General features: G+C 40.4%; 1 protein-coding gene across 4 annotated transcripts; it reads left to right on the top strand.

Moving 5' to 3' along the window:
* The first annotated feature begins 487 nt into the window (after positions 1-487).
* Positions 488-13,576, top strand: LOC116218196 (T-cell surface glycoprotein CD3 zeta chain-like). 4 transcript variants are annotated; one of them, XM_031558761.2, is made up of 8 exons: positions 488-660; positions 10,716-10,813; positions 10,936-10,980; positions 11,594-11,641; positions 11,971-12,000; positions 12,591-12,656; positions 12,881-12,910; positions 13,111-13,576. In XM_031558761.2, exons 1-8 carry the CDS (start codon positions 600-602, stop codon positions 13,186-13,188), a joined length of 456 nt encoding a protein of 151 aa, XP_031414621.1. In that variant the 5' UTR covers positions 488-599; the 3' UTR covers positions 13,189-13,576. The 4 variants fall into 4 exon arrangements, with proteins under 4 accessions (XP_031414621.1, XP_031414615.1, XP_031414610.1 ...); XM_031558755.2 differs by having other exon boundaries at positions 489-660; positions 11,968-12,000; XM_031558750.2 differs by having other exon boundaries at positions 489-660; positions 11,591-11,641.
* The last annotated feature ends 4,639 nt before the right edge of the window (positions 13,577-18,215 follow it).

The following is an 18,215-nucleotide window of genomic DNA, read 5'->3' as shown; positions in this document are numbered from 1 at the left end:
TGACCTTTGAAGACAATTATTCCACCTTAATCTCGGGTGCTTTTCTTCCTGTTGAGTAATAACAGAAAAATGCAGTCATTTTCTAAAATGAAAGTTAAAAAACAGAAACTGTAGGAAGTCATTTTCTATAGTTTCCTTACAGTTATAAAGAGGTAAGCACACACAAGTCTATCTCTGTGGTGATCTTTTCCATGTTGACACACACTTGACATAATGACCCCGTCAGTGGCGAAAACAAGTGGTTTACTATGATGCAGATGCTTCCCCATTGCACAGCCATTTTGCCAGTTAAAGCATTCTAACTCAATCCTAGACCCATCTCCCTTTAAAAAACTATACACCTCTGAGATACTGCTAACCCTGTGTATCAGCACCAGGACATCTATAGACTGATAGAGACATTACAAGAATGTCGGGGGGGGGGGGGGGGGGCTACCTTGCATAGGCACTTCCTGTTTGGTGGCACGACCAAGTTACTCCGAGAGAGCGGAGTCAGGGGTTTGGTGTGAAGGAGGAAGAGCATCAGCAGCAGTCAAGGTAGCAGAACATCCTCAGGTTCAGAGAGAGAGAGAGGTGGAAAGAGCAACGGCTGTGGCAGAATGACGAGAATGTGGAGGACCACCAAACTCTTGGCTCTGTCCATGATGACCCACACGGCAGGTAAGAAATGATCTGCTTGTCCATTGTCAGGTTTTTACCAGTCTGTCTGGTCCTTCTGTCCTCTCTATCTCTCTTATCCATCCCAGGTTTACCTCCTTGGATGCATCCCTCACTTTAAAAACAGACTCTGTGTGGATCACCATGTGACCCTGACGATGGTGTACTCTTAGTTTTGAATGAATGTGCTTTGGTGAGGTATATCTGCAGTACACGGTGTGACTTTCTGTGTTTTCCGCTGTCTGAAAGCTTGAAAAGGACTCTTAGCCTGTTTTCATGTTGTCTTCCGTGTCGCAATCAAGACCCACTGATGCGATAGAATAGGGCCTCTTTGTTTGTTTCTCAATTACTGAGACAGGTCTGTAGATGGTGGAGTTTTTTTGAGCACAGAATGAACAGCTTGAGGAACAATAATAGTAACCATATGCTTTACATGCACTAACACTTCATTCCAACAACAACTATTACCTTAAAGCAACACTATGCAGCAATTTCCCACTGAGGAATGTTTTTTAAAGAGCAACTACTTTTGGTATCATCTTCAAATTAATTTTAATGGAATATGGTCATGTGAAGGACAGATGAACACACTTGTCATTCCAACTAGCACTAGGCTATGCACTATATAGTTGTGTGGTTCTGGTTGGAACACCCTGCAAAAATTTAAGAAAAACCTTCACAGCACAACATTACCATCAATATCACCAAAAGACATCAGTTAGTATGTTAGTAAGCTTTTATCAGTGCTAGCTGGGCTGTTGATGGTGTTTACAAGGTTTTTGTATGTTTTTTTTTTAGGTAAGTAGCTTTAGACTAAAACTCCATAATGCTTCTTTAAGTTAGTCTTGGTAAGGAAAAAAAAACATAACTTAAATAATCAGGTTTAAAAACAGATTTCATGATCATTATTTTTATAATACATTCATTTTTGACATGGTACATTGTGACCTGCAACATTAGATGCCAGTTCCCTCTCTTTGGTGCAGTCAGTGATTCAGCTAGCTATCGTTCTGTTACACAATGAGCAGTTATGGACATTCGATGATAACCCAACTTTAATATTTCCCAGTTTAAAATTGCGCTCCAGACAGCAGTCTTTATCGGCCTATCTAATATCTATCTATGATGTTAACGTTATTTCAAATAGTAATAGTCTGACTATGAAATAAGAAACATTGTCACTGGCTTAGTGAACAGCACAGAATGCTATTTAGTTATTTCCATATAGTGGGTTAGAGCATGTTACACAAATATGGTCTTACGTGGCTGGATCTTTTTTCAACATTGCCTTCACATCTTCTGATTTAAGCACCCGGTTTCATTTACTGTTAAATGTGCAGGTGCTTGTGTTAAATTATCACAGAAGGCTTTCCAGTTATTTTTTCCATTCTCTTTTTCTAAAGAGAAAATGTTACTTGTGATATAATTTCAGTTTCAAGTTAATATCGCTCTCACTTGTATGAGGAAGTGAACAACTGTCTTTAAATACAGGGCTCACCTGAAGATTCTGAATTCTCTTTCCTCAAGAATAGATCAAGTGATAAGGCGAGTTACAGACGGCACACTTTATCACAGCTAAACATATAGATTATTTTCTGCTTATGAGCATGAATGGTCATACCCTCTGTAGGTAAAAGTATAGGTGTATGTACAATAGGCCGTGTTATCAATAGCTATGAACACATAAGCAGACACACTGAGGAGGGGAGAAACTGCAAACTGCAAAACTGTTGCAAAACACAACCAGTCTGCCACAGAAATAAACTGGGTTAAATACACAAAAGCATTACCACAAGTGAGGAGTTACTGCACAATATGACATGAGTAATTGGCCCCGGCAATAACCTGCATTTGGGACACACTGCTTCAAAATGTTACTAATTAGGCTACTAATTTCTGTATTTCGAATGAACCATTTCAAGAAAACAACGACAGTTACCCCTATGCACATAAAACACATAACCTACTCGTAAATAAAACTGCAGCAGCATCACTGGCTTCAGTCTGCAATAGAACTTAACTGCTGTGACTGTATAGGGAGCAAATGAAAAGGAGTGAAAAGGGGTTTAAACACAGCTCATGCATCTCTCACAGACTAACGCTGATTTAATCAGGGGCATTTTTATTCCTCGCTTTACTTTTTACAAACGTTATTTCTTGTCAGTATGAATGTATGTTGGAGTATCAGTCTCTTCGTGTCTACTGAAGGTGTTATTTATCACCACTGCAAAGTCCAGCCCTTTGATATCCTGATCTAGTCCATAAGTATGGAGATTTTTCAACAGACGGTCTAATCACATAGGACACAGAATAACTTGTCAGTGCCTCTTTTACACAAATATGTGTCATTTTTCAGTTTGCTGATATGTTGCCAGTTTTAACAATAAAATGGTAGCTCCCTCTAAGGTTTACCTCTCTCAGAAAGAACTAAGATAGGAAGTTTTAAATAATGTATATAGATAAACCAATTTGAATATTTGTGCTCAGTTGATTAATTACCCAATAACAGCAAGTCAGTAATGCCACAGAATATAATTCAATTTCTTTGAGAATGGTGTAATAACTAGACGTACCACATAGCGTTGCGTAATATGACCACCGCACAAAGTGAGAGAATGAGCATGGAAGGATTATGAAATCAAGGGCCGCTGGGGACAAAAGCCTCCTCGGCCATCCAACAACCGGGTGCGCACAGCACAGCAAGAAGCCACTCACAGTCCAAGCACCCTGTCTTTACGTGACATTTAATATCTGTAGATTGCCTACAGAGGTCATATTAAGCAATAAGCTAAGTTAATATATTTGAATTGCCAACAAATAGCCCATTAATGGACAAAATAAAAACCCTGTGTATAACCCATCATACAGGATTTACGAGACTAATATACCCGGCAGCTGTGTCTGTTCGTCTTGTACCTTGTATGCTATGCACATTGGTGTTGGAGAAAGAACACCATACAGAACACAGATAACTTAGGTTCTGCTGTGGGTTTGCTGACTGGAGACTCTGACCGCTACGTGTGGTGAGAGACCAGAGCAAAGAGTAATGCTGGGACATTGAGGAGTTATCGTAGCCTTTGAAGACAAGGCCACCACAGAAGGGAAACTACACTATGGACCATATCTCCTAACCAGCACCTCCTTCTCTCTCTCCATCGTAGCGTGTTGTGTGTGCTTCTGGTCTGTTGCATAGATTATGCCGAATAAACAGACACCCTACCCATCAGACCGGCATTCTATCGAGTTCTGCGCTAAAACTAACTTTGGAGCTAAAATAGAGTTCTGTTATATTATAGTATAACAGTGGTGTTTTCATGTGAAATCTGTCGGAACACGCTGCTCTTTCAGTTGGTGTTTCCACCCATCTCCAACGATCCTTCAGATTAGGATCCCTAACCCTAGGTGTTGATCCAATGCTCTTTCAGTTTCCTTGCCACTGACCCAGCCTGACCTTTCACAACCAATCTAACCTTGCTAATCTTACCATACTGTCCAAAAATTATGATTTAATTTTTTTGGATTGTGTTACATGATAAAAGATTATAGAGACATAATCTACATAATTATTGCATTAACAACATGTCCGATCTGATATTTCATTTAAAAAAATGCTTTTTCCTTAGATGGATATTCAGGTATGACCATGATACAACTAAGTAGTCTACAAAATGTTAATTTATCAGACTTTTATAGGGAAAAGGGTTATTCCAAATCTGAAGATCCCAATCACTACTAGAGGCCCTTAGAAACCATCATAATATAGCACTGAAAGATATCGTTGGAGCTGGGTGGAAATGCTCAACCGATTTCCCGTGAAAACACCACTGTTATACTATAATATAACAGACCTCTATGTTAACTCTGGCGTTAGTTGCGGTTGCGTGATCCTAGCAAAGAACTCGATGAAATGCCGGTCTGATGGGTGATGTCAGTTTATTCTCCGTAACAGACCTCGAGCACACACAACACGCTACGATGGAGAGAGAGAGAAGGAGAGATTAGGAGATATGGTCCATAGTGTAGTTTGTCTTCTGGTTGGCCTTGTCTTCATAGGCCGCGATGTCTCCTCAATGCTCCTTGGTCCATTCTCTCACCACTCGTAGCGGTCGGTGTCTCTACGGGATTCTTTCTTCAACACAACACACTCAGCATACAAGTTACATTTTAGTTACAGTCAATAGAATACACAATTTAGCATAATGGGTGTGTCTGTGGTCTGGTTCATGGTGTAGGTTGGGTGCATGCTGGGCATGGGGTCTACCTATATATGAAAAGGTGTGAATGTCAGCAGACAGGGAAGGTCTTGCTGGCCATTTGTGTGTTAATGAAGGTGGCGAGAATGTGATACATTCTTGTGGGGGAGGAATTCATACGCGTTGAAAGTATATGAAAAACACCTAACAGCACATATTGCAAAACATACATTTAGCTTTTGCCCAAAAAGCCTACCCCACTTCGGGAGGCGCTACCATGAAGGGACATGCCCACCTAGAGACTCAAACCTTAGATTTCGTATCAGCCATGTGGGGGCTACAATCACAAGTTTCATGTGGATAAGTCTAAGTATACGATATTGTCGAACATAAATCAGTGAAAAAAAAACAACAACAAAAAAAAACTAAACACTATATGGTCTTAATTAGTATGTAGCTGTGATTTTGCAGCTTAGGAGGTTAAGCAACTCACTGAAACACAAAATGTTCCCACTATTCTCTCTAGTAGAATAATGACATATTGATACCGTCCATTCAACTCCACTAAGCAGGGATTCTGAAAGAAAATGTGTTTAAAATGTGTCTTTGCTATTTAGTGATATAACCAACATTTGTATCCTTTGTCAGCTTGTCATGGCATAAAAGGATGACACTCGAAAATAAACTGAACATGCTGCTCAGTGAACTGAAACCGCTATTTGTCTCTGCTGCTGCTTTTGATGTGGGTCCAGTAGGCCCTGAAAATTCAGCCTGCCAAGAGACACAAAAGAATCTCTCTAAACTCACAGAGCATAGTGGAAACTGAAGGAAGGAGGGAGGGAGAATGTAAGCAAACTAGAGAGATGAAGAAAGAAAGGAAGAGAGAAGAGGGACAGTTTGAAAGAAAGAACTGGAATGCGATTGCAAGGGCTGATGGTATCTTTTTCAGAGCTCAGAAATGTTCACATACAGAACTATTCATTTAATTTTTGTGAGGCTATTTTGTACACAGTACATTTTATGGGGTCTGCATATTGTTTATAGTGGACCGGTGCACTGCGTGTCTTCATGTTTACCCTCTTTCACACTCTCTCAAAGGCACCCACATACACAGAAACACACAGACCAAGAGAAAGGAAAGAAAAAAAAAAAGAGAGAGAGAGAGAGAGAGAGAGCTGTTAGCGCAGCAGTTGTAGGAAGGCAAAACTGAACTAGATACTGAGCCCCTTACACAGCCTGACCACAGAGTACCACGGAAGCCCGGTCCTCTTCCCCTCTGAAACAGAAATAACCTCACCTGCAGGCTCCACCGCACTGTGCACAGGGGCTCACTATTCTCTGCATACGGTCAGGGCGTCCCCTGATAGTGATCTGTGCTGAAATAGGCAGAAAAACACAAGGTCTGGGGTGTTGGATGCTGAGAGACAGGTGTCTTGAGTTTGGAAGCGTTTTGGTATAACTCCCCGTAAGTGGCTTTAAGTGCCACTCTTTTGTAACGCTTACACATCCACAACGAATTTAAATCAAACCGAGATGTACACATACGGCACAAGGCATTGGTAGAGCCTAATGCTATACTTTGCTACAGTAGCTTATATACATAAACAGACATCGAGGAACTTATCCCCTGCAGTGGTACTTGCTGGTGGAGTATATACATATTCCTATGCCATTAGCAGTTCTGGTTTTATGAAGCAACATGAATGCATCTGTGTCAGTAAACTTAGTAAATGTTGACAAATGATGTCATTATACCAGCACTTCAATATCAAGAAACTCAGGGCTTCATTGTGTTTGTTATTTGAGTGAAACATGCAAGTGGCCAGTCTGAACCTTTCATTTCAATTCTCTGGGTGGTTCCCAAAGTGACCCGCTTTGGGGTATGATCTCAGGCACGTTTCATCTGACAACACAGTGACCAACAGTGCCAGAGCCATTCATCTGGAACAAACAGGCTTCCCACTCTAAGTTAAATGTCAAATACAATGACTTTTCCTTGACTTTCACTAACAAAAAAAAGCTGAATTTCCATGACCTATAATGAATGTAGAAACAGGCCGCCTTTGTACTAAGCAGACATAAACAAACCATAGTATTTTAAATCCATCAGGCCACATTTACAAAAGGTGCTTAGCCTGCTTACCACTGAGTGATGAGTGCAAATTAAAGCAGCAATAAGGAGTTCTGTTCCAAAACTAGCAAGCTAACTACTTAAAAGGCATACAAACACCTTGCAACCACCACCAACAGCCCAGTTGACACTGATAGAATCTTGCAAACACAAACTGGTGTCTTTTGGCAGAATAGCTGGCGATGTCATGCTGTGAAAGCTTTTCTTCCATTTTTGCAAGGTGTTCCAGCCAGGAAACACAGAACTACACAGTGCATATCCTGGATGGCTAGTGGGTAAGACACAGGTGTTTATCTGTCCTTCACATGACCATATGCTATCAAAATGAATTTGAGGATGGTACCAAAACTAGTTGCCTATAAAACCATACCTCAAAAAGTGTCAAGTTGTTGCGTAGTGTTACTTTAGAAAGATGATCATCACATGTTTGGCTGCCCACGTCTAACTTGGCAAATCACAGGATCATCAGTGTTCAAAAAGAGTCACCTGTTGCACGGACGCCATTCTTGGCCTACTTTACAACCTTTCAACACGCATGTGAGTAAGGTTTGAAGCCTAGACTGCAGTTCAGACGTTTCCAACATGTCTGATAAAAACGGAGTGAAACTTTAGACATTTTAAATTTGTATTATTTATAAATGGTATACGTTTCAGAAGCCAGTGAAATTACTCTTTTGAAATCCTATAGACCCATCACATTACAAAATCACTAAACTCTTCAAGCATACTTTTGAGCAAACTCGAATAGGCTATTCGCAATTAAACCATTTTGCCAACTGCCCAGACTACGACATTATACATCCGTTAAACAAGCCCCCATGGATGAACTTTTTCCATTTTCACTTTTGAATTGTGACCCTTCCTGATTGGGTGATTCATTTAGAACACCTGATCATCATGCTAAGTTATAAAACACCCTTAATTGGCCCATCATTTGGGAGTTTTCACTGCATAAACATACAACAACATACAACTAGGCTTAGTACACCCTTATAGGCTTCATCTTGACTGAAGTGATTGCAATCATGCAGAATGGGGATAAATAGGCGCTGAAATATCAAGTAACCATAACAACCACTCATGCAATACATGTTACATGTGAAATAACCCGATAAAGAACATTTTAAATACTGCATGGAAAATAGGCCTATAACATTTTGATTAATGGCAACTAAAATTTAAACACGCTTCAAACAACATTCCCTGATATTCCATGCCATAGATAAAAAGATCAGATCCCCTGACTTTCCATGCCTGGGGAAATTCTATGAACAACCCTAAACAAAGGTGTAGGAAAACAACTAATTTTGGAGTGTAGGAAAATGATGTCTATGAGTGTGAGGTGATTACTTGTGTTTCGATTAGTAGACTAGATTAGGCAGTGGTGAACTTGAAGTGGAATATAATATTGTTAAAATTCAAAATGAAAGAAATGTGGTTTAATTAAACTTAATGCAAACTAACAAACAAACAATCAAAAAACAATGGAGCCTAACGTAGCCGTCACTGAGTTAACATAATGATGCCCAGTATAGACTTGGCAGATTTCTAGCTGGAACTCTGGCGCAACAACTGCACAACTATGCAGCAGGGAATTGTGATTGTGAATTGTGATCTGTGCACCATCCTAAGAACGATAAACATCATCGTCATCATCAGGGGGACATAAACATTCACAAAATAATTAGGCCTAACAGGCTGGAGCCCCCCCAAAACTAATATTTATTTTTATTTTGAGATCGTCAAATTCACACCTTACAACCGATTTATTGAAATTATTTGGTTTCATTTATAGAGTTAGAATAAAATAGTCTCGAGTAGTACAGGAATACCGCCTGTTTGAGACTGTGGTGGCAAGCGCACGGCTCTGTTTGGTCGTGAGTGAGCCTCGCGAGCGTGCAGGCAGACGGTGATAACGTCTAGTAAAGTGATAACGTCCTAGACTTGGAGCGACTGTCCGGCCCAAGCTGGTGAAAGCTGTCATAATCAGCTGCTGGATATAAAGGTATAGCACATGAAGTTTAAAATAGTAAAAGAAACGAAATGGTTAAATCATCACGAGTTAATTATAGATGTCGTGGCTCTCTTTTATCATGCCGGTTCATTGATTATGTGGGTATGCTACCCTACTCAGTAGCTCCGCCAGCTATAACTAGCTAGTGAACTCTAGCCTATAACGTTAACCTTCTCACTTGAGCTGCAAATCCCTACCATGCTACAGTATAATTAGCACCTATCTCAGCAGATGTCTTCAATATGTTTATTGTTGTGCCATATTTAAAATCTAAATTAGTTAATGTCTCTTCCTAAAACCCACCAGAGGACACTATTTAAAATTATATTTTCAAAAATGTCTTATAGGGGAGCATGCCCCCAAACCCCCCTACTTTTGCTGGGTCACAGGAAAAATAATAGATTGTATCTAGGGCCTTATTGGGAACCTAGATTCGCCCCTGCTACCCAGATAGCAAGCATATCAGTCCTCCTGTGGACTTTGGTCGGCACCACACATCTGGTCCACTCTCGGGCCACCATTATCTTTAGTTTAACTGGGGTGGATACTAATAAAATAAAATATAATGCTAGCAATTCCTTCTAAATCGTAGTATATTAAAAAAAACCACTAAACAGAAGAAGTCAAGGTGAAAAGTGACGTGGTCAATTAAAGACGTTACGCACTAGTTACATCTACCAAAATGTTGGTGCAGGGTTGGTGAAAATGACCTAGGAACTGTAAATGAGTATAGAAAAAATATTTGGAAAGCGAGTGGCAAAACGGTGGGTCATTTGCTTGTAAATCACAAGCGGACCGCCCGAAAATCGATGAGCAAAAGGCCAGCGGACCAGCCGCTCTGCCCCCAGTGGTCCGACAGTGGTCCACTGGCCTTTTGCGATCAGGGAAAATATTGGTGATACCTGTCTCGACTGCCTCGGCGGAAAGGTCATTCAGCTGCTTGAGATGTTTAAAGACACCTGGTGGACAGTAAGCTATAAGAGACACACTTGACTGGATTGGCTCTAATGCTTTTCCTATTCATGAAGACCTTGAAATCGATTGGGAGAGAGTTTTGAGTGAGTTTGACGCAACAGGGACCAGGAGAGTCCATTCTTAATTAGGTATGATGAGTTTAAATCTTTTAACATAAACGTAAACATTTTAAACCAGGGTTGGGTTACTGTTCTGGTGCACATACGGTAGAGCTATAAGCTGGACCGAGAAAACACACTTGCCTCAGTATTCTGATCGACATTTAGCCTATTCTTTATTTCAAAATAAGCATTTTGGAATTCGGGGATGTTTGCTAGCACTCCGTCATTGGGTTCAGTGCTAGAAAGTTGGCTAGCTGGTGTCTGAGTGATCTAAAAATTGAAAGACAACGTGTTTACATGGTGGCTACAACGTGGTTACGTTTATTAACTCAAAAACTACAGCCAAATCATGTTTTGGCTGGAGCACTCCTTTAAACTACCATAAAGTAGGCCTATGCTACGTTATATAGGCTATATATCAACCGATTTGTTTTCAAACATGGCTTGTTTCGCAATGCAGTTTTTGTCACACTATCCCATGCGCTCTCATTCACTTCTGATTTTTAACATAAATCTTAATAGATGGTTCCTGTATTTACAGAAGATTAGCTGCTGCCACTTGTAGATTACACGTTTGGAGTGCATACACCATGAACAGGAATCCTGCGGGCGACTTTATATGTATGTGTGTATGTTTCCTACAGAGGCTTTCGAAGTGACCGACCCAGCAATCTGCTACATCTTAGACGCCTTTCTTCTCCTCTATGGCATCGTCTTTACGGCGCTCTACTTCAGGGAGAAGGTCAGAGTTCACGGCAGGTCCATCACTGCCCTCACGATAATGTAACCTTACTGTGGACTGTTAATCATCAGAACAGAAGGCTCGTTTATCTGTCTGACTGTCCCCCCTTGCTCTTCTTGTAGTTTTCTAGAAGTCCACCTAATGACCAGGGAGAGAACAAAGATACAGTAAGTGTCACAAGAGGAATCCTGAAGGATAGCATCAACTATGCATCCATTAAGCATTCATGATTTTATTTTATATGTATATTATGTGTTTGCTTTGCATGTTTAAAGTACATTGACATGGAGGATTATGACAACCATGCTATAGCCACTTTTAACAGTTGGTTTCTTTTTGTATTCAGGGAAGGCGGTAGAAAATTCTGTTTTGCATGAACATGTGAATAATATCTGCTACATAGAGTTATTCTCAACAAAGAATTATTTATTATTAATATTCATTCTTGTTCTTCTTATTAATTATGATAAATTAATTTTCATTCACACATAGTAAATAGGCCACTATAATAAACTACAGACAAACAAATGAACCAAAGCCTAATTTTATGACTATTTAAATACTAAAGTTAGTGCTTTGATCCCAGTGTTAATACCAGCACTTTTACGGATGTGATAAAGTGTATGTGTATGTAGGCCTATGTGTATATACGTTCTTCTGAGCCTCTGTGTGGTGCACTTGTGTTGTTTGTGTGTGTGTGTGTGTGTGTGATCTAAAATTGATTCAGCGTGTGATGATCAGTTGCGTCTCTCATCACCTGTGGACATTTGTTCCCAGCAGGAGGCAGTGGGCGCTCAGAGTAACCCAGAGAGCGGGGCGGTGCAGCGAGTGAGTGGCATCTGTTAGATCATATCTGTGTGTACGTGCGTGTGTGTGCGCGTGTGTTTGTGTAAGAAAGAGAGGGTGCGAGTGAGAGTTAACCCAGGTAGTGTGAATACTTCAGTCAGCTATCAGTGTATATAAACCATATTTTCCAGCTGTGTAAGATGTAGAGGTGTTGTTTTGTCTTGTACAATAATAATTATTTTATACTACTTATTTTCCTGTTTCTACAAACTTTTCTATGTGTGTACCTGCGTACACAAAACTACATAATAATTTCTAATGGAAACTAAGTTTACACCATAAACTGAATGTACTGTTCACTCTTTCAGCAGCAAGGCCATGCAGCAGATGATCACTATGCGGTGAGTTTGCCTACCACAGCCTATTAGCCGTATGTCATCAGCAGCATCTCTATAACCACAAGGTGTCTAGGCAATGCTATGAAGAAACTTAAGCGATCACCCAAGTGTATGTGGTTAGACTTAAAAGTGATGACTTTAGCGATCACACAAAAGTGTAACTGGTTAGACTTTAGCGATAACACAGGAGTGTAACTGGTTAGACTTAAAAGTGATGACTTTAGCGATCACACAAGTATGTATCTGGTTAGACTTAAAGGTTTGACAGGTGTCACTGGGCCTTACCATACCTAGAATAGGCCACCTGTGTTTGTGTTTTTGTGAAGTAAAATCATTTGTAGTTTCAGGTCAACTAGAAAGCTGGTAGGCGGGGTTTTTTAACGAGGGAGGCTCATTACAGTTAAAACAATGGAAAATAACAGCATGGCCAAATCTAACACAGGTGGGGCTAGATCGTTTTAGTTTGAAAAGCTCCATATGTAGAGGGCTTGGTGGAGATTAAGGTTGCTATTAGTGCCCTCATGAGGTCGGCTCAGGTACTACACAGAGACTGAAGGAGAGAGGGAACTAATAGAGCTGTTTGTTCGCCATAGGCTCTTCAGCCCCGGACGGCTGACACCTACTCACATATCGAGAAGAGGAAGAAGAGGACTAAGGATGTGAGTTCACTCAATCACACTGGTGGAAAATTGTCAATTCCTCTCTGAATTGGCTTCAAGTACAACTCTGAAGGGGACATAATTACACACTAAATTAATCTCATAATGTGTGAATAAAAAGGGAGAAATAACTCTCGGACAGGAGCCCCATATCTGGCCTAAAATGTGCTTGCAAAGCCTATAAGACAACTCTCGAGCCTTTGTCCTCTTCCTTTTGTCAACAGGCCCAAGTGAAGAAGAACGAAGATTATGAGGTACAGTGAAATCGACTCAATCTGTCATTGCTCATTGGCAGCCTAATGGTGTCCTTACTTCTATAATTGCAAATGACTGGAATGGCATTTCCACACCTCATTTACTCTTTCTGCAAATGGTGTCAGTGCAGTGATGGGTGCCTGGCTGCGGTTCCATCAAACTAGTCGTTTTGACCCGTCATCTCTCTGTCCTTCTCTAGTCTCTCAACCAGGTAACCGCAGATACTTACAATACACTGGAGATGAGGCCTCTTCCCCCGCGGAATCGTCCAAACTGAGCTCGTCTCCTGCAGTCGTCCCGTCGGGTTCCAGGTGGCCACTTGGTCATCTACTCTCAGTTCAGAAACATTTAGGCTACTTTATTAATAACCGCAAACAATCCTGTTACACACTCACCCCTCTTTACTAACTTAAGGGATGAGTCGTTTTCTGGAAGTCTTGTTTTTATTAAAAACCTGTCCTTATATTTTGAGGCCTCGGTGGCTCTACTTAGTTAGATCCCTGGTGATGAAGTTCTAAAACCATCTGGGTTACCAAGTTTTAGGAATAGTTGCTGAGAGTGTTCTGAGATTGGTTCTTGCAGAATTCTAAGTGTTCATTTTTGTCTTTTATGCTTTTTCTTTTTATAAACTATGGAAATTAAAAGTGGCCAATTATTTGAAACAAGTATCTTTTTAAGTCTTCTGAAATAAGAACACATTTGTGAACCTTTTCTTTTTATTTATGCGCGAGTTGGCAGCTGCTATATGAAGAGCTGGGGGAGACAAAAAAATGCAGCTCTAGCTGGCTCCAGAAACTAAACAAAAACTGAATCAAAATATGAGCGCTACCACTACTCGGCAAGCTGCCATACACATAGCCTGTATCAATGCTCTTGATGTGATCGAATCTCAAGGAGTTTCTGATCAAGTAATTCAAGGCAGTAAAATTCCAGACACGTTAAGACACAGTGCTGATTACAATATTAAAACACTTGGAAAATGGTTTAATGATGTTTACAACAAAAGAAAAAAACTGTACATCTACAGTAAAAGATTATCTTTATATATATATTTATATATATAATATATAAAAAAGGAAAAAAAAAATACAGCAGACCAAAAAAAAAAAATGCATCAATCTACCATGTATTCTGATTCACATACTTTAAAATGTCTACACAGTCATTCAGTACTACGCCACCATGTTGCAGCCCATTTACAGTCTGGTCACTAATGTGTGTCCCCATGGTAACCAAGAGCGGGGTGGGTATCCCAGTGCAGTGACATCCGGGGGGCCCACAAAACAGCGTCACTATGACAACAGTGAGAGAGAGAGTTCTACAGAGAGTAAAGAGTAACAACTTTAGAAGAGAAAGGGGCACACATTCCTTGAGCCATAGTTGCAGGAGATGAGAATTACAAATGCTTATATGACGCATTTCTTCTTTTTGAAGAGTTCCACTGGTGTGTTATGTACAGGTTTTTATTCCCCCCTCATTTTTTTTCTTTTTTTCCTTGTTTTGGTAACTTGGGCAGTGAAACTGATATCACACACATGGACACACCCAAAAACATACAAAAATACTATTTCATTTACCTACCAAGAGTAAGACAGTTCTGTAAGTAACTCCATGCGGTGACAGAAAAAAGAGCAATACACCCAACAAACGAGAAATTGAAAACGACAAAACTTTTTTTTTTTCTTTCATCTTTCACGTAAGTATCTCAGAAAAATACCAAAATATACATCTAAGCTTTGGAATTACTGAGGTTAGAGCTAAATCGCTTGGGCTTGGTCTCTTAACACACTCACGCTTTGGAAAAAAGAGAAGAGAGAGGAGAAAAATAAAGGTCTTTGGTATCTGTGTTTATCATACATGTAATATTTGGATTTTTGCTTTGGGATAGAGCTTGTAAATTCCCATGACCCTCCACTAATGTGTACAGCCGTTAGGCGAGGGGGGTCAGTTGGGGATCCATTTGGTGAAGCCGCGTCATCAAGACTGAGTGGAGGACTACAATGCATAGTTGCACAGCTGAGTCTAACAAAAAAAAAAAAAAAAAAACACGACGGCAAAGGACTGCGACACAGACTGAACGGAGACAATTGACAGACACGAAGAGTCCAACGTCACAAAGATATGGGGGGGGGGGGGACCACATGTCCCAGACGTCCACGTTGTCCATCCATAGTACTACTGCCTTACAGTATAGGGCGATGGCTGTGGAAACCACATAATGTGGCTGCGATTTAGCACGCTTGACATGCAGGCCCTCCCCCGAGTGTGTGTGTTAAGAGACCTTCACCCAGCTCAGCAAGGGTTCAACATGTTCGTTAGAGAAACCAGCCCAGTCCTGCCCATCTCCACACAACCCCGAGTGTTTGTGACTACGTGTGTGTGTGTGTGTGTGTGAAATTGGATGGTGCAAGTTGAACCAGGGTTGTGCTGAGAGATGGTTTAGTCCATACAATCACTTTAGTAAGTCTTTGGTTACCATGGAGAAGAAGTGGGAGACTTGCAAGTCAAGCCAAGGAGAAGGCAGACACTACTGTTCCTACACTCCACACAACACATTACTCGCAGCTACATTCAGATGTGAGAGAGATGGGAAATCTAAGACATGATTGTCAAATCATAATAAAAAAAAAAGAATAAAATGGGAGATTCATTAGAAAATTTGAAATATAAAAAACAACGTACATAAAAATAACACTGATTTCAAAACAGATGATTAACAACTCAAGAAAACAGAACAAAAAATGGGATCTTTTAAATACATGAGACAGAGATTCAGCACTAAAGACCTTGCTGACATTCATCAGTATGAGCATGTGTGGTCGTGTGTGTACAGGCACGTCTGTCTCTCCTTGGCCCCCTCCAGGTCCCACACACACATACACTCCATAGACTAAATAGACATGAGCTGACTTCTCTCATTTTTGGATTTTTTTTTATTTACTTTTTTTGTTTTAAAAGTAGATTAAAGCAAATTTGACTCAGTCTTGAGTTAGAAATGAGGTATACAACAGCTGCTTTCCCCAGACCAGCTACCCCACTTTCCTGGTGCGCCACCTGTGTCCATACCCCCCCACCAACGGCACCGGATAGGACTCCAAAGTAGGCCATCCACTTCTGGCCAACAACATGATCACTTGATCCAACATTACCCAAATCAAGAACACCAGCAGCTCTACTCCTAACCAATCACAGACTCAAGCATTCAGCTCTAAGCTTCTATGTCCTAGACCAAGCGCTGTAGAGGGGACGCAAGCGTGAGCAGAGGTTAACATTTTTAAAAAGCAGAGTGGTCACCGTGGTATTAAAATCGCTCTCTTGATTTCTCATTGACAGATAAAGAACCTTATATGCACAGAGAGATCTCCTCCCCCCCCCCCCCCCCAACCTAATTTTGTTTTAATTTCCAAGTGCCAACTGGAAATTCGACCTGCTCCATTACAAAGAAAATGCACCATGACTACGGACTAAGGTCAGCTCGTCCACTTGGGGCTTATTAGTAAAGCTTTTTTTTCAATCTTGCTGGTGCTGCACCAGTACAGGTCACACCACTAAAACCATAGGTGGCAACACAATCTGAACACACCATAAAGAAATCCAAAACAACTCACAGCGTCATTGGAGCTTAATAATGCATGATCGAGTGAGTCAGACATACATGCATGCAGGGATGGGTTTCTCTTTCCCCACACTCGCACACACACACAAACAAACAGTTTGCTACAAATCCTAACAAAAAACAAAACAAAAACAGTAAGGCATAAATGATAAGGGTAATTGTTATGTTTGCTTTGTCAAACTAAGAAAGCCAGTGATATTGCTCCCTCATGCTATACAAACAATTAAAGGCAAACAATAAAATGATTGTTAAAAACACAGCAAAATCAAGTCTGTAAATCAAGAACTAAACAAACAAGAAAATAAAGATTAAGATCAGGTGCTTTAGAGTCTGTTACCCCAGCAACAGTAAAAGATGGGGGTGCTGTCTATCAGGAGCACCAGAGCAAGCCCCTCCCATCTGCTAGGCCACGCCTATCAACAGGAGGGCACTGAAGACAGCAACTCACCCAAGGGGGTGTGGTTTCATTTTTGGTCTTGATAAAGATTTGAGAATTGCTATCATTAAAAGAAGTTTTTTTTTGTTGTTTTTCTTTCTTTGTGAATAAGCATGACAAAAACACTACATTCAATCTTGATAATAGTTCAAATATAAAATATGAATATCTTACATGTGTGTATATATATATAGAATTTAGAAAAAAAAGTCCTCTCTAATCGTTAAGTCGTTCCTCAGATAAATATTTCAGTAACTTCCCATGGCCCCTGTGCTGACCCAGATGACCATGCTACTGCACTAAAACTTAGATAACACAACCACAAACGAAACTACAAATCCCATGAGGCCGAGCTGCAACCTCAGGACAGAACCAGCGGAGTGAGCAGCAACGAGACATCAACCCAGCCGCAGAGACAAAGGCTTTTTTTTTTTTTTTTTTTACTTTGGCAAGTAGGATAAATAATCATTACTGGTTAACCTGGAATCACCCTAAAAGTAGTAGTACTTGAACTAGCAGTAGTAGTTTGTCTTGACATTAGTTCCTTCTAGCAGAGGATATTTGTTTTGGTGGTGTTTTTTCATAATAGAAAAGAGGTTAATATTTGATTGGCGGGTATTATGTTGTTTAAAGTGAACCGTTCTTCTAAGTGCTGCTGAGGTATTTAATAAAAATGTGATGAAACACAAAAAAGACAAATAATGATAACTAGAGATGAGCACTGCAGAGTTGCTTAAGGAGGCAAGCGGCAGTGAGACTGCTGTTTGAATGTAGGGGGGACGGGAATGAAATGAGACGTAGAGAAACGTACATAAGAAGCACTATGAGATCTAGACAGGCACAGTAACAAAAAGCAAAAAGTTGGCATCTTTTATATTATTAGGCTCCAAAACAGTTTTCCCAATTACCAGACCACAGGGCCTTGGTTCCTTCTTCGGCGAAAGGAGCGAGAACGATTATATTTGATTTAGGCGGCTGCCTTACTGACTACAAGATGGCAAAGGTACTAGCAAAAGGGTGATGGCAGATGACAAACATGACCCAACCCACAGCAACCCCAAACCACTCAACAGCACTTTAAGAAAGCTTTGAGATTCTTCTGACGCATTCATATCAAAAGCTTGAACTAGTTAGCATTGTTTAGGGTTTTTTATTTATTTTTATTTATCCATGATACTGCGCAAGCTCTAGTCATTGAATAGCTTTTTTTAAATTCTTCCTGTAAAGCTGTAAAAATTAGTTGGAAGAGAAT

Source organism: Clupea harengus, chromosome 2, assembly GCF_900700415.2.
Source record: "Clupea harengus chromosome 2, Ch_v2.0.2, whole genome shotgun sequence".
Classification (NCBI taxonomy): Eukaryota; Metazoa; Chordata; class Actinopteri; order Clupeiformes; family Clupeidae; genus Clupea; species Clupea harengus.
This window is presented reverse-complemented; position numbering and strand designations above follow the sequence as displayed.